General features: G+C 35.4%; 5 protein-coding genes across 5 annotated transcripts in view; 4 read left to right on the forward strand and 1 right to left on the reverse strand.

The window, feature by feature from the left end:
• On the forward strand, nucleotides 260-6,031 carry LOC105160862 (sister chromatid cohesion 1 protein 1). The gene is made up of 20 exons (XM_011078361.2): nucleotides 260-424; nucleotides 957-1,025; nucleotides 1,102-1,160; nucleotides 1,247-1,291; nucleotides 1,395-1,414; nucleotides 1,521-1,600; nucleotides 1,914-2,034; nucleotides 2,375-2,447; nucleotides 2,590-2,668; nucleotides 2,830-2,942; nucleotides 3,605-3,678; nucleotides 3,759-3,914; nucleotides 4,161-4,329; nucleotides 4,409-4,491; nucleotides 4,575-4,785; nucleotides 4,866-4,944; nucleotides 5,092-5,234; nucleotides 5,335-5,422; nucleotides 5,533-5,645; nucleotides 5,734-6,031. The coding sequence occupies exons 1-20, from the start codon at nucleotides 372-374 to the stop codon at nucleotides 5,814-5,816; spliced, it is 1,911 nt and encodes a 636-aa protein (XP_011076663.1). The 5' UTR covers nucleotides 260-371; the 3' UTR covers nucleotides 5,817-6,031.
• Nucleotides 10,943-17,145, forward strand: LOC105160864 (probable inactive receptor-like protein kinase At3g56050). The gene is made up of 9 exons (XM_011078362.2): nucleotides 10,943-11,782; nucleotides 11,927-12,065; nucleotides 13,418-13,489; nucleotides 13,610-13,753; nucleotides 13,837-13,974; nucleotides 14,666-15,141; nucleotides 15,447-15,637; nucleotides 15,865-15,997; nucleotides 16,334-17,145. The coding sequence occupies exons 1-9, from the start codon at nucleotides 11,680-11,682 to the stop codon at nucleotides 16,897-16,899; spliced, it is 1,962 nt and encodes a 653-aa protein (XP_011076664.1). The 5' UTR covers nucleotides 10,943-11,679; the 3' UTR covers nucleotides 16,900-17,145.
• Nucleotides 17,700-18,694, forward strand: LOC105160974 (non-classical arabinogalactan protein 30). The gene has a single exon (XM_011078521.2). It carries the CDS (start codon nucleotides 17,718-17,720, stop codon nucleotides 18,468-18,470), a length of 753 nt encoding a protein of 250 aa, XP_011076823.2. The 5' UTR covers nucleotides 17,700-17,717; the 3' UTR covers nucleotides 18,471-18,694.
• On the reverse strand, nucleotides 18,000-21,961 carry LOC105160865. Its single transcript, XM_011078363.2, has 6 exons — nucleotides 21,782-21,961; nucleotides 21,555-21,699; nucleotides 20,923-21,080; nucleotides 20,272-20,356; nucleotides 18,812-20,179; nucleotides 18,000-18,136 (listed from the first exon to the last, which is right to left on the reverse strand). The coding sequence occupies exons 1-5, from the start codon at nucleotides 21,880-21,882 to the stop codon at nucleotides 18,818-18,820; spliced, it is 1,851 nt and encodes a 616-aa protein (XP_011076665.1). The 5' UTR covers nucleotides 21,883-21,961; the 3' UTR covers nucleotides 18,000-18,136; nucleotides 18,812-18,817.
• LOC105160866 (SAM50-like protein SPAC17C9.06) overlaps nucleotides 24,591-27,089 on the forward strand; it is a 3,902-nt gene continuing 1,403 nt past the window's right edge. The window contains 3 exon segments of the mRNA XM_011078364.2: nucleotides 24,591-25,261; nucleotides 25,913-26,398; nucleotides 26,884-27,088. Coding sequence (XP_011076666.1) covers nucleotides 24,749-25,261; nucleotides 25,913-26,398; nucleotides 26,884-27,088 — 1,204 coding nt within the window. The 5' untranslated portion in view covers nucleotides 24,591-24,748.

Genomic DNA, 27,089 nt, shown 5'->3' on the forward strand with positions numbered 1-27,089 from the left:
TAAAATGAGGTGTGATTTTGATAGAAAAATCTTATCGGGCTTAGGTAAGTATCTCTAATGGGCGTTAGGAAAATAAACGAACAATTGAGACAAATTGACCGATTCGTGTAAATGGCCTTAATTTAGAGAGTAGCACACAAAAGTTCGTGCATCGATATGTAATTGTAGCGCAAAGAACACCCCTTCCACATTGTCCCCCACATGCAGAAAGTTCTCTCTGCTTGGCGGGTACTCAGTTCGTTACACTGCACACGGTCTGCATAACCTATTTATACATACGGCGACTTGCTTCTCTCTCTCTTTCTACATTCACACAAGTTTGTAGTTGCGTTTCGCTCGGGGTCTCCGATTTCATCGGCAATCGGATCAAAATGTTTTACTCTCACCAGCTACTAGCTCGCAAAGCTCCGCTGGGACAGATATGGTATTTTTTACTTCTCCGCGTGTATATGCTTGCATGTATAGATAGGAACAAGTTTCTCGTACTGGTACTCTTTCAAATATCATGATTTAAGGTAGAGCGGAGAGTTAATTTAAGCTCTGTGAAGCATAACCATGGAGAAAGACTTTGATCGTTTTATCGCGCGATAAAATGAATTATACTCTGTTTGGTTTTTGAGTATTTGGCTTTGGTTAAATTGTCTACGTTGTGTGAGTTTTTTGTCTTGGATTTGAGTTCGTGGTGATTGTTTTGGGGGTGTGGTTTTGTAGTCTTTTTTCTTAGCTTTCGCTTACTCTGCTTTTTGGCGGGTGGTATTAACTTGAACATTTTGATTCTTGATTATAAGACTCTGTTGAGATATCTAGAGCAGAAAATTGGATATGTTTTGTGGTGAATCTAGTTTTTCTTTGACGATTTATCGGGTTTTGGCCTTTCTTTAAGATGTTTTGGTACTGCAAGCTCCAGACCATGAATTTTATTCTACTTCTGTGTGTGTGGGTGGGTGCGTTTGAAGGATGGCCGCGACGATGCATGCAAAGATACACCGAAGAAAGCTTGACAAGCTCAACATTATCAAAATCTGGTAGTTGTGTTCATCCAGAACTTATAAGAAATTGAAGTTACTGTACATCGCTAATTTCTAGCTGATTTTGTTACAGTGAACAGATTTTAAATCCTTCAGTTCCTATGGCTCTCAGACTGTCGGGAATTCTCATGGGTATGTCATTCATTTATTCGTTTAAGTTTCTGTTATTAAATTTTTATTACCAGAATGTTGGCATTCCTTTTTTATGAATATTTCAGGTGGAGTTGTAATTGTTTATGAAAGAAAAGTAAAACTCCTCTATGGTAAGCTACCATTAATTTTGATCTTGTCAAAATTTTGTTCCCACTTTCGTTCTGATACAAACACCAGTTTCTGAAATGATTCTTTTATGGTGTTGCTTCACAGATGATGTCACCCGACTGTTGGTAAGAACATCAACTCTCTCCATACTGTCAATCCATGACGCAATAGGTGGCAATTAGGATTTGCTGCTTTAGAATATTGAAGTACTACTATCTCTATTTTGGGCAGGTGGAAATAAATGAAGCTTGGAAGGTTAAAAGTGCTCCGTCGGATTTAACCAGACTTCCGAAGGGCAAATCTCAAGCCAAGTGAGTCATTCATCGTCTTTATTAACAATGTTCTCAATGAGCCTTAAACCTTTGTATATTAATGTAGCAGAATTTGATGGAAATTTGATATTGGATCATTTCACAAAATGCCACCAGAGATGCATGTTCCTAGTTATAGATACTTCAAGATTCTATTCATGGAACATTAATGAAACAAAGCTATCATAGAAGTCAGTGGCAGTAGTTCAGATGCTGGCAAAGATAGTGGTTAATATAGTACTAGTCCTCAGAAAGCTGATAGGCCTCGATTTTTAACCTTCCCTTTTTCTTTTCCCATGTTTAAATTTTGTAGATATGAAGCTATTACATTGCCACCAAATCATGACGAAGACCTCGGTGAGATTGAGCAACCACTTCCATATTCAGATGCAACCACCATTATGGATTTTCAGCATACTTCGTATATTTCCATGGTACTTCAATTAGGTTCTTACTATTAGCTAGTTAGTAAAATGTTTCACCTCTAAACATGGAAATGTTTTGGAGAAGTTGGAGGTGCAGTGGCTTATTTCTCAGCTTGGTAATACTAAGATATAGTATCCTTTCAACTGGAAATGCCTCATACTCTCTTTGGCTAATGTGAAACCATTAATTGTCCCAAAATTTAAAGCGGCTCATTTGCTTCATACGAGCCAGTTATGGAAAAACTGCAAGTAATTGTGCCATCTTTGTGAATGCTTACAACTTCCATAAATCATATTTTGACGAAATTACAGTGCCTGAGATGCTAATGTAGAACTTGCTCGTGTACAGAGACTGGACAACGTGGATGACCCTTATTTAGATTCAAATCTGCAGGGTGATCTAAACCAGGATCACCATCAAGGTATATGTGATTCCCTTTAAATATGGGCATCACTTTTTTATTGATTTACTTGAATACACCATCATTTTGCTTGCCATTTGTTTCCCAGTTTTTAAGTCGTATAAATCAACTAACCCTCCGTCCCCATCCATTTTTATTGCAGCTGATGCTGCTAATATTACGTTATTTGATAATTATGATTCATATCAGGCTAATACCACTACATTCAATTGCTTTGAAAGGTGAATGGAAACTTTAATTTAGATGTCTCTGTTATAATCTAATGTCTACAATTGCACATCGAGCTACTTGTCATTTGTTGATTTGGGTATTGGGGTACAATGACTGGTACAATTTTATTTCCCTTATCCTATATTGAAGTTACTCTGGAGTGCTGTGACAGGTTTGATATTGAAGGAGATAATGAGACCCAACTGAATTTCACTCCACCTGAAAACACTGAGTTCCCAAGTAGTCTCATACCATCACCACCTCGTCAAGAGGAACTCCATAAATGTAAGGAACAAATGATTTTTGCTGGTATCCTTTTAATATAAATAGTTGGATCGGAGGGGCCATTTCCATTTCCATTTCCATTTCCATTCTGCTTATCTTCATTCACTACTGTGATACCAGCATTAGTTTGGCAGTTGTCAAACTTACATCAAGAAACAGAATTGATGTATAAATGGTTTTCATTTTCAAGATTGCAAGTATGTGACAGAGGATAAAGAAGTTAGTCTTGATGAATCTTTGGCCAGCTTGCTCCAGTACTTAATCAATTATAGAAAAGCAGAAGAGACAGTATACAGCCAGCAGACAGCATTGCAGTTCGTAGGCTCCGAACCATTACGCTGTATATTGCATGCAAACATAAATTCAGCCGAAAGACAAAATTAAAGGAAAAACAAAAAATGAAATCAAATAAACCCAATTCAGGGCCTTATCCGTTACCAATATTTTAGATCTCCAATTGCTGTTTTTCAAAATTTACAGACTCTGATAAGATGGGGTTGTGTTTTATTAGTTGCTTCTGTATCATCAATTGCTGAATTGCTAATGTGTTAGTCCTTGGGCGCAGAGAACTTTGTGATGCCAAAACATTCTTAGTCTCCTCCTGAATGCATCACCTGAATGTCAGTCTGACTTCATTATTCTGATGTTCTGAGTTCTTGCAGCTGATGGAATCCAGGAACAACAACCTGAGGAACAAGACAAGCCGCATTCCAAAGAAAGCAAGGGAGCAAATCAGGTACCAATATGCATGTAAATCAATGCAGTGCAAGCATGATGTATTGACTCCAGAGTGTTCATGTATAATTTTGGCTTTAGCGGGATCACATGAGGCCAAGGCCCTCTCGGAGGAGGGCCAGAAGACCTGCAGCTCTTGCAATGGACTTTGACCAAAACATCATCCCTGGTCCAATATATCAATCTTGGCTTCAGAATTCCTCTGATATTGTCTCAAGAAGAGGAAGGAAACAAAAGGTGATACTTGTGCATTTTCTTTGTTTGTCCCTAACTTGCTGACATGCACCTCTGGACTACGTTGTTCTCCAACGCCCAAGCTAAGAAAAGGCGTCCAAGTAGAGGAGTGTCATGAGCAAAAATGTATCTCCTTGTTGGCTTGATATGATATGCTAAAAAGAATGCATCATTACTAGCATCATTTTGTCTTTATTTGGACTTAGTTCAAGTAGTCTAAAGATGAATGACATTAGAGTCAATATGCAGCTTCCCACAGATGCCTTGTCTACAATGAAGATAGCCACTCTCATGGGCCTGCCTTCTGTTGTACTGGTGGAGAAGTTAGTTACGAGTGGAAATAGACAAGTTCATTATCCGGCAGCCCTTCTGGAAATGTGGATGAGAAGTACCCAACCTCCACATGATTCACCTTCTGGTCAGATTTTCTTTACTCCGCATGCATGATTCCTATTGAAAGAAAAAATTCAAACAATTAAGTTTCTGTACTCTCACAGGTCGAAGCTCTCATCTTCAGCCACCAGAACCATCATCATCATCTCCACCAGAAAGAATGCATTTTATGGAACCAATGGGAGATGTAAGCCACCCTTACTCTCTGTCTTAGTAATGTTCTGAAAAAGAAACCTATCATTTGCCTAATTAAGAACTTGAATGATGAAGCCTTTTGAAGATTTTCACAGCAGAATTGGATCCCAATCAATGGGAATTTCCATTGAGAAGCAACGAGCAAATGCCCATGACACTGAGATGCCACCAGAGATATTAATGGAGGAGTTCAGGAACAACCTTAAAAACAATGGATTGGGAGAAAAAGAGGCTAATGGAATGAGTGCATCTAAGGCCAATCTGATGGCTACCCCCGGAAATTCTGGTATACTAGTGTTTGATGTCCTGTATTTATTTTCTTTTCTACTTCCCAGTGAACAAATATTTTCATGTATAATGCCATAGGTGACGAGATAAGGTCAATTCCCAGCTCAGGGTCAGGGCATGGTTTCTTCTCACACAATTCGGACATCAATTCAGGACGGTGAGGTTAATCAGTGCAAGTCTTGCAGATGTATTGCATCGATATTATGCTAAAACACATTAATCATTGGCGTACAAAATTTTCAACACCAAATAATTCCACCAAACAATGGAATTCTTTGTTAATTATTGGATTCACATGGTTCAGGTCCAGCAAGAAAAGACCCCTGTCCGCTTCCAGGAACAGTGGAAATGGCCTTGACCCTGTGGCGGAGGAGCCCTCGTGGCAGCATTCTGATCCAAACTTTAAGTTAGCTAGGCTATCTGAAAATGGTTTATCACCAGATAATGGTAACTGATCATTAATTGGTTTTTTCTTTAGTCAAATTGCAACTCATTGCCAGTTTGCCTCCATATATAAAAACTTGGTGAATCTTGTTAATTATTGCAGATCTTCTGGTAGAAACTGGACCAACCCAAACACAAAAGCATCCGGTTGTTAATCAGCCACTTGACCAGATAACTGATTCCATCAGAATGTAAGCTTCTTCCTAAAGTTTCCACAGACCTTATCCCTTAGTTATTGCATATAAAACTTAAAAAACAAAACCAAACTAAGATATTTGCATGTGGGACCTGATCAATATAGGCACTTGAAGACTCACTTTGACACACCGGAATCCGCCAACGCAGAATCCCTAAAGCAGTTAGCTTTTGGGATGAACAAAAAACGAGCAGCATGTCTTTTCTATCAGACTTGTGGTATTCATCTTCACTTGACTTTTCAATTGCTACAATTACAACATCAATCTTTACTGTATCCGAATGATGTTGCTGATTTATGTGACAGTTCTTGCTACACGGGACTACATTAGGGTCGAACAAAAGGTACCATATGGAGACATACTAATCTCCAGAGGTGCAAAGATGTAAAATGAACTAGGAGGAATTTGACGCAGATACTTTCTAGCTGTAACAAGTAAGGTGTTTAATATATATCACTAGCTTTAAGCATAGCCGTCTTCCTTATACTGATCATCCTGTTTCACAGTCCATTATATGTTAATGTTCTCTGATCAAATTGTCATTGTTGGAAAAACACTTGATGCTGCTGGAGATGGATGTTCATAATTGAACAAAAAAATATTACTGCCTCCAGGACTTTCCTTTTTTTTTTTTTTTTTCTGTATTCAGAAGGATACAGTCATCTTAGTGATCGATTGTTTTCGCATTTCATCTTCTCTTCATATCAGCAGATTTTCGTATATTGTTAACTAAAATAAAATAGAATTTTTTTGCCCCTGAAGTCAGCTGCATTTTGTCATCTGCCCTTAAGTCAACTTAGGTGGTTTTCATTTGGCAAACACATTTTTGGTCCACTGAAAATTGTATGGACACAAATTGGTTTAATTGATCCCAATTCATTCAGAATAAAAGACAACTCAACGACCGTTTAAAACCATTCAACTTCTGCACTAATAGCACATGTTTGTGTTTTTCCTACACAGTGAATATTTCTTGGTAGAGAAGTGGTGACTAGTAACTTATAACTCCTCCAGATCCATTATGAAACATATATTGTACTTGGAACGATAAATTTAAAAATTCACACACACACACAATTATATGTATATATACATTATGAACTAGATGAATTATTAGAATTTGCAATCACAAGATCTTAATCTTATCACTTGAACGAATGATCTGAGAAAATTTCCATGACACAAGGGAGCGGTTTGCATGGCTGCCATAGCCCACGGGGCACGATGGTTGGTCGATTGGTGCAAAATTCTCCATCACAATAAATGATTCGGCATCAAAATTGGGAAAAAGAATTGCGATCTAATGATTTTTATTTTTTATTTTTAAAAAAATAGATCTGGAGTCGAAAATAAATTACATTAATGATTTAGGGAAATAATAAAATTTAAATTTTAGATTTGAACTCCTCTAAGCTTGTCGGTGATGAGACATTTGCTTAACATTTGAGGGTAGTGTGGATCGGACGTCACAGGACTGATTCTATAGAGATCTTCAACATATATATTCAAGTTTTTTATCGATTTCGTGCTTTTGTCTATTATTACTATTTCATTATTGTTTATTTATTGCCTGTTGATGTATTTTATTAAATTATTAATATCTTTAATTTATTTTTAATATCTCCATCTACTGAAAAATATAATTTATTATTGGGATAAATTACATTAACACCCGTTGAGATTAAACTAAAATACATAAATATTTCTGCTTTTTTATAAAATTACAGCTAAACCTCTTAGGGGTGTCGGTGTAAGCTTTGTCTCTGATAGGTATTGTAATTATAATTATAACCTCAAAAAAAATATTTTTTATATTATAAAAAATAAAAAATATTTGTATATTTTAACTTAAATTTCAGAATGTCTTAGTGTAATTTATCTATATTATTACTTTTTTTTTTTTTTGAAAAAAAAATAGTATGACGTCTTTGTCCAAGCGCAACACTCAATTTGAGGTGATTTGTCAAGATTCAAGACACTGACACACTGACATAACTAATAGAGTAGACTACAAGTCAATACCTCTTTAAGCCCAATTGAATAGCCCATTTTTCAGGTAGTTATAAAACATAAATAAACAATTTATGATGTGTTTTTTTAAAATTTGATATAATTATAAATATATATTTGTTGTCAATCGAATTCATTACTCTTCTTTATCATTCATTTTTTTATGATCAATGGATCAAAATATTTTTGTGTATTATGAATTATAATCTTACTTAATTTTTTAGAAAATTAAATTTTTTTATCGATTAAGTGGATAGTTATTTTATAATATTTCAATTTTTTTCATCCACATCGTCCAATTTTTTTTATATTCTTTTCTTTAAAAAAATATAACAGGGACAAAGTTGATAATGCAAACATCCAATCAAAAATTACATAATTTTATCAAATATCATATGGTAAACAACAACGAGGTACTCGTAATTACGGCAAAATTCCAGACAACTTATCATAATTTTACCCAAAAAAAAGGGGAAAAAAAATTACATTTGGGTGAAAGGATTTTATTATATTTGAGCGAACTATTTCAAATGACTTTTTGCTAAGAGAATTTTAAAAAAATTATTAATACTTTATAAGTATAATGGAAAGTAGGGGTCGAATGATTTGAAATTCTTTCTAATATAAAATTATACGAATAAATCTTAAAAATCATTATTAGGAATTTAAAACACTTATATTCAAATTCATCGATTTAAATATATCAAAAATCATTTTATTCTTTTTCTAATTTAGAATGCTGTGTCAAAGAAAATGGCTACGGACTGCACCACCTACCCATTTATTACAATTAAATAAATATGTTGAGAAAACCGGTCTGTTCATGCAACCTACTTCCATAATTTGTTGTAATTTTATATTTTCCTGTAAATTATTTTATCTATAACCTCTGCTATATATATATATATATATATATATTAAAGAAATTATTTATATTTTTACTTTCATCAGTAAAATAAAATATTAAATAAAATACAAAAAGTTACGATATAAAAAAAACGGACTGATTCAAGAATATTCAGGCTTGATCCTTTGAAAATTTTCAAGGCTGTTAATTTTTTTTTTAAATTAGCGGTTTTGATTTATAATTTTTGCTTTTGAATTATTTAAATTGATTTGATTTAAATTAAAAGTCACATGTATTTGTCTATTAATTTTTGTAACTTATTGGTAAAATTGGTAAAATTTATTTTTAGAAAAGAAAGTAAAAATTGGGGATAGTTATATTTACAATCCCTAATCTATGATCTATTTACACAATTCACTCATATGAGTTGCTTAATCATAAAAACCATTATGGCAACTAATATAGTTTGTGTAATGACATTGATATTTTGGGGGTGTTTATGTGTAATTTTTTAAAAAGTAAGGGTGGTTTGTATAAATAATGTTGATGTTTCTAATGGACCATAAATCAGGGGGTGTAGATCAATACGGAAACTCATATTTTGACTATATTTATGTAAATAAACCATAGGTTAAGGAATATTGATGTAATAATAACTTAGGTAATAAAAGTATTAAATCTCATATGGTATGAGATTAAAAGTGTTAAAACTAACTAAATGTTTATTATATTTATTGAATTGAATGAAATAAAAAAAAAGATAAATGGAGTAATTAATTATGGTTACTTAAGTTTGGATTGCGTTAAATTAATCTATATTATGATTTTAGCTTTGACCAAAATATTCATCATAATACTTTCTTAATAAATTAAATAGTTAACAACGAAAAGATTATATATAAAAGTTTATGGTATCAAAGTTTAATTCTGGATTATTTCTTATATTTTTATTCTTTTTTAATGAATTAATAATAATTACATCATCAATTTTAATTATGGACAATTGATATTTTTCAATTATAAATATCAAATATACATAACTAAATCTATAACTATTATTACAATAATTCAATTATTGTGAGACTCAAATTCATGAATATAACCTCTCGATTATGGAACCTCAGCTTTGTCAGGATTGCCTCTTACATTTTTATTCTATTTAATTATTATTATTTTTTATTTTTGAATTTTTCTGTGCCTTTCAAAGGTTATCTCTTTGCTTAGGGTATCCACACAATTGTATTGTCTATTCCATCTTTCCTTGATAATATCTACCTTCCACCCACTCAGTAACATTATTTTTTTTAAAAATAATAATAATATTCAATGATATAAATAAACATATTTTTTTCTGTTTTTATTAAAAAATAATATATATAAATGAATCAAGAAGTTAAACCCAATTTCACTCCAAAAGAAGAAAAAATTGGTTAAGGTTAGCTTGATCATGCATTTTATTTCATGTATGAAAAGTAATTATATCATATTAGTAGTCGACACACTCGATACGTGTGCAAAATTGAAAAAAACTAGTACATATATATTTGTGAAAAGTATTAAATATAATGTATAATGCATGAAAATTTTAAAAATTTATTTAACGTGTGGCGGACATGTGTTGGATATGGATGCACTTTGAACATGGCATCTGTTGGTCCAAACATATAAAAAGAAAAAAGGACACGGTGTCGGACATTTAATTTTTTTTTTTTTTTGTATTTTTTAAAAATTTTGAGTTGTATAAAAAGAGTTTTTACAGCATTTATTTCAAACAACATTTTATTTATTCCACTTCATAAGCAAATCAAAGTATATATAAAACATAAAATTATCTGTACTATAATTAAGAGAGAGATGCTTATAATAATTGATTTTGAACATATACTTAAACATATGATATAATTATACTATCGTATCATGAGGTTTGGTGTAATTACTTATAAATCTTATGTGATTTAAAAATTAAATCTAGTACTCTATATTTGTTTTTATTTAACAAATAGATTCATTAATTAGTCAAAAATTTACTAAATTTGTTGATATTAGGGAAAAAAAAATTGAATGAAAATTCATATTTCTCAAATTGACTTAATTCTATCAAACATATATTTTTTGACCAAAATATCCTTATAAGAATGTAGATATACCTCATCACATGAATTATCGTGTCAAAATATATAAGGGTAGTTTAGTAAAAAAAAACTTTCGTTAATTGGTAGTATATGTCAGTTTATACGTCAATTAGGGACAAATATAGATTTTAATTTAACTTTTTGCTAATATCAGTAAATTTGATAAATTTTGATTAATGAGGGAATCTATTGATTATAAGAAATAAACATTAGGGGTACCAGATATAATTTTTTAAATCACGAAAAATTTACGTATAATTACACTAAACATCAATGGACAACATTGTAATTATCCCTGAACATATTTATTTTTTAACAAGATGATCAGATTGTTTATTTTATCAATGATATTTTATTCATGCATGTTTAAAATTACTAAAAATTATTTAAAAAAGATCAAATTACTTATATATTTACTTTACATTTTTCTCTCTCATATAATTAATTAAAGCTACTATTAAAAATTCGATAACTCAGTAATGAAAGAATTTGCAAGGAAGCCACCCCAACATGAAAATCCAAAATCTGGAAAAAACAAAAAACCAAGAAAGATTGATGCAACGTTGTCCCCACCACGAACTCGTCCATACCTGCTTGTATCTTACTCATTCAACATCATCACCATTCAAAATTTTCATTATTATTTTGATACAATCAACATCAGTTCTCACTCTACACTGACACATGCAGTACAACCACAGCCAGTGAGTTATCCGAGAATTTCTACTGCTTTATTACTACTGTAGTAGAACCAAGAATCTGCAATTGAAAAGTCACCCGCCGGCGCGGCACCTGAGAAAATTCTTCCAAGGATCGGCATCCCGCATTTGAATCTGCGCATACATGCGAATCTGTCCGTGTATCATCCCAAATAAACAGCCCCTTTTCGAGATTATTTATCGTTTTGCTGGTTTTTGAAGTCAAACAAAAGCCGCTTTTAAGGTTTCGGTGTGTTCTGTATTATTACGCTAATACGCGTTTTCAAGACCCAGTCTTTGGTATTTATTTTGCACGCAATCGGGCTGGAATACTCTTTTCAGACCCTTATCTCTTTCACCGCGCAATTTGCTACTGTATTCTTTCATTATTTTAAAAATTTTCAACTTCGCTATTCAACTTTTGGGGTTCTCTGAGTTTGTGGGCTCGGCTGAGTCAGCTCGGGTAGGTGATTGCAGGATTTTTTTTCAAGAATCTTGTTCTACGTTGGATTGATTACGTTTCTTGTTGGAAAAATTCGTGGGCTGGTTCTCGTTTGTGTTGAAATGAATGAGTTTTGGAGATCTCGAAGTCGTCTCGCGGCGGCATTTTCTGTTTTCTGCCTTTATTTGCTGAACTTGAGTTCTTGTTGGTCTCTCAATGATGAAGGTATGAGCTTTATTTGAATTTGCTATGCTGTGATATCGATTTTTCTCGTTTGGGATTTTTGGGTTAGTGGAGAAACGGAGAAATGATGTCGGGACTAAGTTTGAATTTTGAATTTTTTTTCCGTGATTTTTGTTTATTACTTAGGTGCGGCGTTGCTGAGGTTTAAAGAAAGGATTTTGAGTGATCCTCATGGAGCTCTGTCGAATTGGATTGATGAAGTAGGAGTGGAGAGTCCTTGTTCTTGGTTTGGAGTTGAGTGTTCAGAAGGATATGTTGTTGTTTTGTAAGTCGCCCGGAATTCCTCCTTTCTTTAATTTTGAATTGGTCTCTGAAATCTTCTTTTTGTTTTTTTTGGTTTGCTAACTATTTTTGGTTGTCTTTAGATGTTTTTTCTTTACCTGTACTCCATGGGATTTTTTTTTTTTTATACTTGTGTGTTTGCATTGATGAATTTCCTATAGATAGATACATATATGTTTCTGAAGCTCTTATTAGTAGGGCTAAGTACTTACTAATTTGGGAGTTTGGGTGGCGAGTATCGTCTGGGGGTAGAGATATAAGTAAGCAAACGGCATCGTTTGAATCAGCAAAATTTAGAATTTCTCTGGAGGTGTTGCATTATAATTTTTATGGTAGATATTGGATAAGTAAAATTCAGAAAATGTTGGCTTGTTGTAAATGGTTGTTGTGGATATCTTCTGCAATGTGCATTCTGCCCAATAGTGACTCAAAGATGAACTTAGTGCCTGGAGGGCCGTGAATAGATATTAGGTTGGACTTCCTGGATTTGCTTTGTCATCTCAATTGATGTATAGTTGTGATCTATACATGTGACCGGAGGAATGTACATGAGAGGAAGGGGGGTGTTGTTTCCTTTTATGTTCGATGGGAGAGATCGCCATTCACTAAATGTAAAACCCTGAGTGGATTCTAAATCTTGCTCTTGCTACTGCTAATGGTTCTTTAGCACTGAGACTAGCAGGGAATTCAATAGCAATAGCTGCAAATTCTAACACAAGAATTGGTTCGGGGGTAGTCAACCCCTTTTATGGTTCACTGCCAAAGAACCTATTCGTCGCAACACATTTCTCCAACAGCTACTGTGGCAACGACGTAACAACCTATCCTGATTTGACAGCTGCACAGTCTAGAATAAGAGCAACGGAAGTCATGCCAATTCTTCTACACCTACCACCATTTGTTGAAAGATCCAATTGTTGATCTAGGTCTCTCTAGTGATCAACTGCAAGGTTCCTCTTTTAATCCAGGGGAAGCATCTGGTACATTTATATGCAAAAGTGGCAATATAGGTTCGACTTTACATGCATATGTGCTTCAACACGTGCTTCTTGTAGAATCAATCTGGGTTTATAAAACATTGTTTTCACTTCAGGATTTGTATTAACACGTTATCAACCAGTTGATCTTTGTCCTTGTACGACTAGGAGAGTCTGGGATGTCGCATAATTTTTGTAAAAGTTATCCAATTGATGGGATTTGTTATCAAATGATATGATGCCTTAAAAGAATTTTTGTGAATTTTTGTTTTCTACTATGAGATTTAGAATTCTCTTTATATTTGGAAGCTTAGTTGTGGAAACTGTGTATTTATAGTTACTTGACCACTATCTGCAGGAACCTCAAAGATCTCTGCTTGAGGGGTACTCTGGCTCCTGATATTGGGAACTTAAATCACATGAAATCTATGTAAGATTCACTAAATTGATTTCTATTGAAACTATTAAATTCGATCCTGTTTCCATGATTAACTGTGTTGATTTCTATTTCTTTATTCTGGCAATTTTGTTAACCTGACATTGTTGGCAGAATTTTGCGCAACAATTCTTTTTCCGGTGTCATCCCTGAAGAGATTGCAAGTTTAAAAGACTTGGAGCTGTTAGATGTTGGATATAATAACTTTAGTGGGCCTCTTCCATGCCATCTGGACAAAAATTTCTCAACAATGATCCTGTAAGCTTGAAATAAAACTTGCTTGATATTCAGAGAAAATGTCTTCTCATGGTGTTGATCAATGTGTTTTGTTGCTAATCCAGTCTGCTGGACAACAATGAGCTTCTTAGCATGCATCCTGAAATTTATGAACTTGAAAAGCTATCTGAAGTTCAAGTGAAGGAGGACCTATTATCCAGACACCGACTGGCATCATCTTGTAATCGCCTAGTAATCTCATGGTAAAAATATTCGGCACACATCAACTTCCTTCCTAATTGATTTTCATAGGCATAATTCTAAATGGAAATTTTCATGTTCATTCAAGTTTCTGATAAATCATTGAGATAGATATATGAAATTCCAAGTAGATCTATTATTAAATCCCATATATACTTGTGTGATGAATTCTAACCCAATATCTTAAACTGGTTGTTGTGAGAACTTTCTTGCTTCTGTAGCGTCTTTTTAGTTGATCATCTGATGTTCTAATTACCAGGAAGTTCTTCCCAAATTTGGTATCGTACGTCATCTTAGATAACTCAAATCATGCTCCGTTAGGTGATCTTCAGAAACTTTACATGGTCCTTGTGTAATATGTGAGTCCCTTCTGCTTAACAAACATGAATGTGCATTTCTCCCCATTTGTTGATATGTTTGTGGTCCTTTTCGTCAGTGTGGAAAAATGATATGTATGATCAATGCTATCAGAAATGCTTGCCTTTTCTTTTAACTAAGGCAAGCAAGGCATTTCTACCCAGCATGTTCGCCTATTGCTTTGGAAACTGCCACATTTGCAAAGCAGAAAGCTGAGAGTAAATTGCTAACAAGCAAACACTTCTCCTCCTCCTTTTATTGTATCTGGATGTTCCTCCTCATTGGCATGCAAAATCTTGTTTTCTTTTCAATTCATGATATCCTTTTCCTTTACAGCAATTCAAGGGAAACAAGAACCTTAGCAGGAAGAAAGATGTTACAAGAAGCCCCAGTTAAGAGAATACCAGCCTTCCCGTTTCTTCCTCCACCACAACCCTCACGAAGAAGAATTCCATCTCCAGCTCCATTATTCCCATCACCGTCTACTCCAACTCCAGTGCCACTTCCCTCTCCAGCTCCGCTTCCATCTCCATCTCCATCTCCATCTCCTGGGCCATCAGCACCACCCTCTTCTCCTTCTCCCATTAACCGTACTTCTCCACGTCCACTTCTTACTCCAGCAGAAAGGCCTAATGCACCAACAAATAGTTCCCGGAGGACTCACAAAATCATACTATCTGCAGCCATAGGTGGTCCTATACTGCTTCTACTTTTGATCATTGGAATTTTCTTTTATCGAAGCGGTAAGGTTGCTACTGTCAAACCCTGGGCTACTGGATTAAGTGGACAGCTGCAGAGAGCATTTGTAACTGGTACTTCTTCCTCTTAATTCTACACGGAAATTATGAATTTTGTTTGTCTGCAATAAATAGCTTTTTCGAATGTATACTAGAGTAGTTAGGATTAAACAAGTGGCTTGAAAGTAGAAGGTACTAGAGGTTAGCCGGTCAGTTTTCATTTGAAATTTTGATATGGGGCACCCATGATTAATTAGCAACTAGGCGATGAAAGAGTTCAGCAATGCGATAACTTTAAATACAAGGCGAAATTTCCTGGTTCTGATCAACCCTAGTGAACAATGATCCTCAGTTATTAAGCTCTGTCTTTGTTGTTTCAGGTGTCCCAAAGCTCAAGAGATCCGAACTTGAGGCTGCTTGTGAAGATTTTAGTAATGTGATTGGTTCTCCATCGTTTTGTACTTTATATAAGGGTACATTGTCCAGCGGAGTTGAGATAGCAGTTGCATCTATTGCAGTGGCATCTTCAAAGGACTGGTCAAGTAATCTGGAAGCCCAGTTCAGGAAGAAGGTACCTTTTATGTGATTATATTATGGATAGTTTTCGTAAATATTGAAGTTCTAATAATCGGGAACTTAGAGTGAGCTCAAACTTAATGAATCAAATTGCGTGCTTGGAAACATAAAATCATATATATAAGGATAAGTCTTGTTTGGGCTGATTTCATGCAATGATGCAGGTTTTATTTATTCATTTATTTATTTTGGGTTAATTTGGTGTTATCTGAATCATTTCAGATTGACACGTTATCCAAAGTGAATCACAAGAATTTCGTCAGCCTCCTTGGTTATTGTGAGGAAGAAGAACCTTTCACCAGGATGATGGTTTTTGAGTATGCTCCCAACGGAACTCTCTTTGAGCATCTACACAGTAAGTGTTTTAATTCTCTTGATTTTTTTATCTGTTCAACTTGTCCTTTTCGCCAGTTGGTAAAACTCTTCGGGTGGTTATAGATGCTTCTATTTATACGGTGTTCTTTGTACAATAACTTACAGCCACATTTTTGTTGAGCATATTTCAGTAACTTGAATTGGCTATCGTACTTCCATTTTACCTCACAAGAAGATTTAAAATTTTCATTGAGTTGATTGGCTTCGGATACAACTGAAAAGTTGTCTGCCCTTTCCCCAATCACAAAATGACTTCGTTTCTAGTTGTTGAGTTATTATGGTCTCGATCTCTCTAAATATCTCATGAACTTTGCAGTAAGAGAAGCTGAGCACTTGGACTGGGCAATGCGGCTGAGAGTAGCAATGGGAATTGCATACTGTCTCGAACACATGCACCAGCTGACACCAACATTAGCCCACAGAAACTTGACTTCCTCGACCGTTTATCTGACTGAAGATTACGCTGCCAAAATTTCTGACTTTGTCTTCTGGGACGAAGGCGCTGCAGCTGAGAGACAACCTAGTCCCCAAAGTAATATCTATAGCTTTGGTGTCATGATGTTCGAGATGATAACCGGTAAGCTCCCATACTCAGCAGGCAGTGACTCGTCTGAAGACTGGGCCTCGGATTATCTTAGAGGAGGACAACCTCTTAGGGAAATGGTCGACCCGACTCTAAGAACGTACCAAGAAGATCAACTTCAACAGATTGGTGCTGTGATCAAGACGTGTGTCAACCCCAACCCCAGACAAAGACCGACAATGCGAGAAGTTTGTGCGCACTTGAGAGAGATAACAGGGATCGGACCTGACGGAGCCATCCCGAAATTGTCACCACTTTGGTGGGCAGAACTTGAGATTCTTTCAACTGAGGCTAGCTAAATGAATGAAGTTGAAAATGTAATTATGAGAGCTTTGTTTCTGACTTGTATTTCATGTATTTGGAGGAAATTTGTGGGTGCTTGTTAGTGTGTGTGAAGGCATGGGAGGTGTATATACAGAGGGCTGGGGATAAATGTGGTGAATATATTCTGATGTTGCCTTATTTTTGGTATAATATGTAAATTAAAATGGGGAGCCAGATGTTCTCGAAAATTTTCCAAAGAGGAAAAGGCTGATTGAGGCTCAGTGTTTGGAGATCCTAAAAAGGGGTTCTTCCATAGGACTGGGAATACAAATGTTGGATCTTGTTGGCCAATTTAACGAAATTGAAGTTAAAAATATTCCAAATTAACTTTTTATTTTAGTTGGGGGGATATTTTTCAAGATTTGGACTTGGAATATTTGATTTGTGTAACATCAGTGTGTTAGTCTTGCATAGCAAACAAATGTAAACGAACTAATTCAATAATTCTAATTGAATAAATGAACAAGAAAAAAAAGAAAGAAAAGACAAGCACCCTGTAAACCTACCTTGGAAATCGTAAAACCGGGGTAATGATGAGTATAATAAAGAATGAAAGATAAAATAGAATTGAAGTAAATTCAATAAAGATGAAACATTTCACAAGTCATAATCACTATAGTCTGTAAGTGAGAGTTATGAAATCATATGGTGACGTAACTGACTGGAATAAGAGTCAGAAGATCCAAAGAAACATGGTGCTGCTGTGTTATAAAAGTATAGATAGATAGTGATCTCAGATAGTTCAATTGGAGGACTGCATGATCAAAAATGAAGGCAGAATATTGAATTAGCTATGAAGGTGGTTGTCACGTTGGCAATAATTAGGAAACCAAGTTATCAGAATACAATTTTAGTCGTCCCCACGTCGAGTCTCATGTATTCAGATTCAAACGCCAGACACCAATTATATATAGTATCAAGTATGATTACACACTTCAGCATTTCACAAGACAATCTTCTAAGTGCTTCTCCCTCACAGCTTCTGAAGAAGATGGCAAGCGGCCAACTCATTGCTGTCATTTCTTTCCTATCCCTCTTGCTGGCCATCCACCCAACAACCGCCCATGAACCAGTTCCACAGCCACCAAAAGTGGCGGAGAAGGCTGTTGATGTGGTGGTGGAAGGAACCGTCTACTGCCAAAGCTGCAAGCACTATGGAACATGGACTGTGGAGGGATCCAAGCCTATTCAAGCTGCCACCATTAGTGTTATCTGCAAAGATCACAGAAATCGAGTCAGCTACTACAAGGCATGTGAAACAGACAAAAATGGTTACTTCTATGCAGAGCTTAAAGGCTTCAAGATGGGCCATTCTTTCTTGGACCATCCTCTACATTCATGCAAAGTAAAATTGGTGTCTTCACCTCTCCAAACGTGTAACCACCTCACAAATGTGAACTATGGACTCTATGGGGCTCCACTTCATTATGAAGACAAGAGAATTTTTGGAAATAACTATGAGGCTGTGATATATGCTGCAGGTCCATTGGCTTTTCGGCCAGGTCATTGTGCTCCTAAGGCAGAAGTCGATGATGAGCTCCCTTAACCTTGAGAACTGATTATGCTCTATTTCAATTTTTTATTGTTGAGCCTATTCACTTTTCCAAAGCTGAGCTTCAGTCTGTAAGCTGCAATATACTTTCAAGTTCCGTACAATGCTACTCAATTTTTTCATCAGTTAGGTACACCTGCATAATGCTTTGAAGCTATAGACGAGTATTAAAATCTCACAATCAAAATGTAACTAAAGGTATAAATCAAACAGAAAGTAAGAAACAAAATAAATCATAACTAAGTCAAATAAACAACATATGATCAAAAGCATAAGACTAAATAACTAAAAGAAGTGAAGAAAATCCAACAGGAAACTACATATGTCTCACTTACAGGATTTTAGAAATCCATTGGCATTGCAAACAGTTTGTTGATTTCATCCATTGCCTCTTTTGTGCAGAGAGTTTGTTCAAACAAATCATTACCATTTCTGGTAGATGAGCTCGGCAAGGAGCTATCTTGTTGATTATCTAATTCATCATCAGGAAGTATCAAAAACCCACCCTGGTTGTTCATCACATCCGGCTCTTTGTCTAAATTCCTGCGGTTGCATCTCATTTCAAACCCTAATGGTTTCTGGAACATGCAACCAATATCATCTTCAACCTTTTTGTTTTCTGGTTCATCATCATCAGGAAGAATCAGAAACTCTTCACAATTATTCTTCACATCAGGTGCTCTATCGTGTTTCTTGGGCCTGCTTTTCCTCACAAATTCTATTGGCTTTCCAAACATGCTATTAATATCTTTCATAGCCTCCTTAAAATTAATGGTGGGATCTACAAGGCCATGGTGCCAAACATTTTCCACTTCAGGTTCATCTGAGATGGTTGATCCCACAAACCTATAAACAACTGTATCCTCCCGGGGTCCAGCTTGGTGCACACTCCTAGGTTTCGGATCTTTAAAACAGTCTGAAGGATGATCATCTGATTTACCAAACACATTCCTACTGAAACTGCTTGCATTGTGAGCTTGTATACCTTTCTCATTGACTTTCTCTTTAACATCATTGGTTTCCTCACTGTCAACATATATTTCAAATGATGTCTCCAGAGGCTGATCCACATCAACTCCCTTAAGTTGGGTCCTTGATGGATCTTCTCTCTGCTGTGCTGATCGGAAGTCAGTCTCTAAACTTTCATCAGTGAAAACATTAAATCCATTTTTCACATTGTTACTAGTAGTGGACTGGTTTCTCCTTGTCCTCCCAGCAACTGATGGCTCTAATGGCTCTCGGAACATGCTGTTGATGGCATTCATGGCCTCTTTAGTGTTAATAGTAGGTTCCACAAGACCATGATGTCGTGCATCTTCTGCATAAGATTTCCCAACAATGGCAGTATCTACAAACTTCACTACAACTGTATCATCACTACAAAACCTTCGGCTTTTGTCTTCCTCTAGTTTTACATTGACTCCAGAATCACTCATTACCAACTTTAGAGGAGGTTGATCACCAAGTTGTCCAACATTACAGGATTTTGCTGCCATGTGGTTATGATTTGCTTCTCTCATTGGCATTTCAGTTTGACAACTTTGTGATGGAGCTATCTTGTTACGAATATTTACAAATTTAGCTTGTGTCTCGGGAAAATTCCGTTCATTCCAAATATGTGCAGTCTGACCATGAACTCTGTGTGAGTCCTCTTTACAACCTCTAACCTCATGATTCAGTACTTCGCTGTTTGTTTTCCCTCCCTGTAGTGCAGTATGCGCAGCGATGGTTAGATAATGAGGGCATCTTACCAACAATGGTAGAAGTATCATGCAGAATGTGATCAATAAAACACCTGAACTCTCTTATTTTTATGTCGCTCCATACGACTTAGAAACTGCTCAAATGACTTTTGCAACTCATCAGCAGGCTCTGCAAGGCTGTATAAGCGAAAACAGATTAAATTAACCAAACAATAGTTAAATGTGACAAGGATATGTACTATTGATGAGTTACAACAAACAAATACTATAGAAATAGGAACTTACTAAACCAAGGTGTTACTAAAGAATACATAATAAGCAAGTCAGGCTCGAGTGCAAGTCACTCTAGATTAATTTAAGGTCATACCCATAGCAATTGTAAGCCTATCATTCTAAAACTTTCCCAGATAAGTGAGTGAGAAGGATCATATTTAGACTAATGAAGAATTTTATCCATCACAAATTTGAAGCAACCAAGAGTCAAGAAAAACAATTGAGTTTCTTTGGGAGCTCACCGCAGAGCACACAGAATATATAACATTCAAAACGATAGACATTGTTACATATCGTTTCAGTAGCATTGACATCATAATCCTTGTGCAAAACAGGAAACCAATACAGATGAAGCCCAGAGTAGAAAAGTCTATCAGATCATGTCGTAGCCTGAGAGGCACATAATCGCATTCCTGTCTCCTGAAAAATTGCTACATCTAAAAAAGGCACAATGAACTAAAACTTCTTACTTTTGCACTCCCAAATGATAAATCTTCTCAGCTGCATCAAACTTCTTCAATTTCTCATAATAGAGAGCGTATGCCTGGTAAAACAAAGACTTCTTCATCCCAATCTGATTCATCTCCATTGTTTTCAGAATTGCTTTTGGATCATCCACAAAATCCATCTACATTCAGGCAATGGAGAAAATCTATGAGAATTCCTTGTTTAAGCTACTCTGAATTTCACTGGATCAATGGTCATACTACAGTGCTCGGTTTCAAGGAATTGGAATCCTAAAATTGGAAATAGAAATGCTCCCATAAGATTTGACTAGAATCTTCAACAATACTTCATTAGCTCAATTTCACTGACCCAAAGACACAAGAAAAAGAATTGTATTGAATGCTTTACTAATAGGCACTCATAAGTTCATAACAAACACCAAGTTTTCTTCAATCTGAGCAAACCCTTCCTAATTCCAGTTCCCGGACGCACACAAATAAAACCAAACACGTCATCTTTCTTAACATGGTCCACAAAATCAGTCCTCGGAAACCAAATAAAAGCAGGTAAAACCAAACAAGACCAGAACCAATATGAAAGGCAAAACTGAAACAAAATCAAGCTAATTAGTCAGCAACCGGGAGACAAGAAATACCAACTGCAACCAAACGCGAAGGTATCGCAAATCATTGGAGTAACGGCGGTCAGTCAGGAAAGTCTCGGAGCATTTCTGGAGAAATCGAGGCAGCTTCTCCTTCAGAAGCTGAGGCGGCAGCGTCTCCTTCATCTTTCTTATCCCACTGCTCAGCCAAAAAAAGAGAAATTAATCCACATATGCTACTGCAACAATGGTCATTGAGTGTGGAGGAGAGAAATGATTACCGGAGCCAAGGGAGGAGAGGATCAATCCCATTATAGGATTTGATGTCGGAAATCAGCGAAGAGAAGAGATTGTTGTACAGAGTGTTGCCATTGTTCGACATTGATTGAAGACTGTGCTTCCTAAATTTGAATGGTTTGGCAGTACTTGAGAGGGGGGAAGGGTTTGTGCGTGGGCCACTGGATTTGAATTTGTTTAGGCGGTGTTGGGGGCTTCGGATAATTTTATTATTTAATTTCGTATAAATTACATAAAATCCCCTATATTATACAAAATTAGCTCAAAATTCCCCTATATTAATAAAATATACAAAAGTATCCTATGTTTTTCAAAATCATCCCCAACATTTGTTTTAGCTATCTACCTATTAGTCCCTTAATTTAATAATTATTCATTTTCAATAGATAAAAATAAATTATTTTGACTGTATGTAATTTAAAAAATATTATAAATATATGACGGCGACGATGGCCAACAATCGCCCCAATAGGCGACAATGACCGTCGCCCACCAACATCTGAGCAGCAGCGACGGTCACCCAAAAGAGAAAGAGGCATCACCGTATAAATTTTGTCCCTATAATTTTCTATCCAATTACTTAATTGTGCTCATAATAAAGGTGAAATACGTGTATGGATATTGGGTGATAATTGAGGCGTTGCGGAGGGGTATTTTAATGACTCATTTTTTATGCTCATTGATCCATTGTGAAGCAACAAAAGAAGCTTAAAGGAGATGTTGGAGAGGTATGAAAGAGCATTGGTGCAGACGATTAACTTGGAAAAATGGGAAGTGGTCTTTATCATATGAGATGGCTAATGAGGCGGAAGCTATTGCTGCATGAATAGCTGTTGAAATGGCTATTAGGGTCGAGGGTACCAATATTAACCATTCATTTTGTTCAACTGACAGGAAAAGAGAAGTGAGAGAATGTTGTTCTAACTATAAACACGAGTTGCTCATACTCTAACTAGGAATGCTGAGTTTGATTCTGAAGGACTGCTCCCAAATTGTATTGTTGAACAAGTGTTGGTTCATGCCATATAAATTTAAGGGATAGTTACTTTTTTTCTTTACCGAGGTTTAATGTAAGTATATGTAAATTTTTTATAGTTTGAAAAATTATATTTAGTACTTCGAGGTTTGTATCCATCTAATTAAAAGGTCCCTTCGTTAGTAATTACATGTGTTCTTCGCTGAGGTTTAATGTAAATACATGTATATTTTCTATAGTTTGAAAAATTATATTTAGTACTATGAGGTTTGTATCCATCTAATTAATTGGTCCATTCGTTAGTCAAAATTAAATTGAATTTATTGATATTAATAAAAAATATGAATGGAAATTAATATCTATAATCAACTGACTTATTACTGACTTATTGCAAATCACACAGATTTAATCTGACTAAACTATTCTTATAACGTGAAGATATATTTTCTTACATGCATTAACGTATAAAGATGTATGAGGATAATTTGATCATAAAAAGACTTATTTGGCCTATAATAAATCAATAATTAGTCAATTGGGGGTAAAAAAGTATTTTTATCAAATTTCTTTTTTTTTTTATAATATCAGCAAATTCGGTGAATTTTGACTAACATAGGCACTTATTTGTAATTACATTAAACTTCATGAGGAGGAAAATATAATTATCCCTAAGAAAGTATTGGTTTTCAAAATAAATAAATAAAAACTAAAGTAAGATTAGTTTTAAAATTTTACCTTTATTTAATCCCACTTTTTCATTTATTCATAATTCATCCTATCACATATTTATTCCATCCAATAAATATACGAGCTCTAAAAGTTATGGCTTAAGGTGCCTCGTGGGTTGGGTTGGCCCAAGATTGATATGTACAACCTCAAAAAATCCTAGTTTAGACCGGTCCACTACTGTTGATGGTCGGTCTTAGGCCTTCAGGTAGACCTCAATTGAGTTTATTTTTAAACTTAGAACCAACTCATGAATCGACCTGATTGAGGCCAGAATCAGGCCCAAATCAGGCTCGAATGTATTTGTTTTATTTATTTTTATGACATTAAGATCTTTTTATAAATAATTACTTAAATTTATAATTGTCTTATAAAATAAATAAATGATGAATTAAATCATACAGAAAATTATATATAGAAAAATAGTAGTTAAGCATATATAATGATCTTAAATAATAATTTGACACAAGCTTGCAATAATAAAATTAAATCATAATAAATTCGAAAAGAATTCAAAATAAATCTTTTTAAAAAACGAAAAGTATTAAAAATTTAGAAGTAGAACAATAAGTATAAAAGTTTTAGAGTTTTAAAAGTATAAAAAAAAAACTATTAAAATAGTCAATTAAAAGAATACAATAAAAAATGTTTGCAATGAATTATTAGAAAAAAAAGGCCTAATATGCCTAGACCAGGCTCGGTCCAGGACCAGTTGGTCTTGAGCCACTAGGCTGGGTTGAGTTGGTCTCAGGTATTGATTCATTCGATCGAATCAATCAATTTTTTTATTAGTTTAATCCAATTTTGAATTGAATTAGCTCAGTTTGATTTACTGTGCATCTTAATTCGTGATGAAATGATGGAAGTTAAATGCTCTTATAATATATTTTATTTTTAATCATCTCGATTTAAGTTTGAATTTTTTAATTTTTTAAGTGAATATTCAATATTTCGTATTATCTGCTCAAGACAAATTTATAAATTTTTTTTTATGTGCTATACATTTTATGCTAGTAAATAAAATTAATTATGTATTTAAAGAATTAATAAAAGCATCCCACAATTATAATTATGAATAAGAATTATTAAGAATTTTGAAGTTGAGAAACAACTAGGCTGCTGAGCCGGTGTCGTGTCAATGCTTTAATTTCCCTAGAATCTTACTCCCAGTGCCGCCCTACCACCGCCGATCGCCGTCACTTCACTCCACAATCCACATTACACTCGCTTGAGAACAAGTATTGCATTCATGGACGCCCAGCCGGAGTCCGGCCCGCAATCCAAAGAGCCGGAGAGCCCAAACCCTGACCCAGAACCCTACGAAGAAATCGAAGAAGATGAAGAACCCGAGAAAGACGAAGACTTGGAGCACGAAGAAGGAGAAGAACCCAAAACCATGACTCCTGAGGCCCGAATACGAAAGGACCGGGCCAATATGGAGGCCCTCTTCAGGCGCCTCTCCACAGAGCGGGTTCCGGTTCGGGTCCATGACGTCATCATCAAGGGCAACACGAAGACCAAGGATTCTTTGATTGAGTCCGAGGTGGAGGCGGTGTTCAGGGATGCTACTAGTTTCCAGCAATTACTGCGTGCCGCCAGTGTTGCCAACGCGCGGCTGCAGGACCTCGATATTTTTGATTCGGTTAATATTACCCTCGACGCAGGCCCACCGGAGCTGCCTGGAACTGCGAACGTCGTCATTGAGGTTACTGAGGCGAAGAACCCGCTGACAGGAGATTTGGGGGTTTACTCCAAGCCTGAGGTATCATTTTTGGGCTGGTGTTTGTTTTGAACTTATTGATTATTTCTTTTTTCCAAGTTTGGGAAATGGATATCAGTGCTTCTGTTTGATTTCCGTGGGTTGATTGCTACTTGGAATTAGGAGATGCCATTGAGAAACTGACTCGTTTGGATTGGGAGTTGATGGGTCTAACTAATAGGATTTTTCTGTAGCTTCACTTATTAAGGGGTTTAACATGAAGTTGACATAAAATTGGATAAAAATAAACAAGCTTTGAATTGGGTTGCAGGGGCTACGGGGAAGAAAGAAATGAGTCTAGTTATAGGTTTATGTTGATAATCAATATGATATTAGGTCCAACAAAATTTTCTAATCTAATTCATTACTATTAGTATGGAGCATTTTGTTTAATTACTTATTGGAAAGGTAATTTCTTGGGAGTTTGGCTGGCAAAGATGTCTACGGTTGGCATCACAGCACAGATTAGGGTTGAAAAAGAAAACAATTGCTCAAGAATGCTTATTCAATCTCCCTTTGATTTGCAAGTCTTCTGTTATCTGGATGAGTCAATTTGTTGTCCCTGCAAATAATTGCAAGTTTATCTCCTTTTTGTATGGATAAGTTGATCATTTTCCTATCTTGATTTTTTGATATTCTAAAGTGATTTTGTAGGCTAGATCCTGGTCTCTAGAAGGGTCTCTAAAACTGAAAAATTTGTTTGGTTACGGAGATCTATGGGATGGTTCAGTGGCTTATGGCTGGGGTCAAACCTCAGAAGTTAGTACAGGAGTCTCAATACCCAGATTTAAAGGGATTTCTACTCCTTTGTCTGCAAGAATATCTCTGCTTTCTCAAGATTGGTTGAAGTTTTCCTCATACAAAGAGCAGGCTCTTGGCCTCTCACTTGGCCTATTATCAACTGGGAACCACGATTTATCTTACAATTTATCTTGGCGTACTTTAACAGATCCATCTCAAATGTCTTCCCATACAGTGAGGAGGCAGCTTGGGCATAGTTTGTTGTCAGCTTTGAAGTATGGGTTTAAAATTGACAATAGAGATTCATCAATGAGGCCAACTAGAGGATATGCTTTTGTTTCCACTACACAAATTGGTGGTCTTTTTCCCGATCTTCGTAGCTTACGCTTTATTCGTCAGGTTTCACGCTCCTCCTTTGCTTTTCTGTTTCTTTCATTTCATTTTATATTTAGCAATTAAGCCTGCAAAGATATATATCCTTTGAGCCATAGTAGTGTCATCCTTTAATCTTTTGAGGAGTTATCTCTTTTTTTTCTGACATGTTATCTTTTACTTCTGGTTATCAAGTCCTGTTATTGTAATTCATATTCTTATGCTATCTTTTTATCATCCAGCTTTCAGAAAACATATGTTACTTATTTCGTGTTTTACTGAAACATATGTAATATGTGCTTCTTCTTATGCCAGCTAGATGTCTTTCTGGCCCCATAATATGTTCTCAACTGTGAGGAGTTAATCAATGTTTACTAGGCAAGCTTGTGTTGTTAAATTGCTGAACTAGACTGATAACTTTTAATACCTTTCTGTAACAACTTACATGATAATGAGCAAGTTGTTAAATAATGTCTTTTATTTGTATATGACATTTCCTGTTTTCTGAACAGGAGCTTGATCTTCGTTTTGCTATTCCCTTGGGGTTCTATCGCGCTGCATTAAATTTTGGAATTTCAGGTGGTGTTATATTTCCATGGGGGAATGGATCTTTGAATGCACCTTCATATTTACCAGAGAGGTTCTTCATGGGTGGTAATTCTTCTCCAGTTTGCTCCTTGAGAGGGCCAACATCTGTTTTAGGTTTCAAGGCAAGAGG

The sequence above is a fragment of the Sesamum indicum genome, linkage group LG4 (genome assembly GCF_000512975.1).
Source record: "Sesamum indicum cultivar Zhongzhi No. 13 linkage group LG4, S_indicum_v1.0, whole genome shotgun sequence".
NCBI lineage: Eukaryota > Viridiplantae > Streptophyta > Magnoliopsida > Lamiales > Pedaliaceae > Sesamum > Sesamum indicum.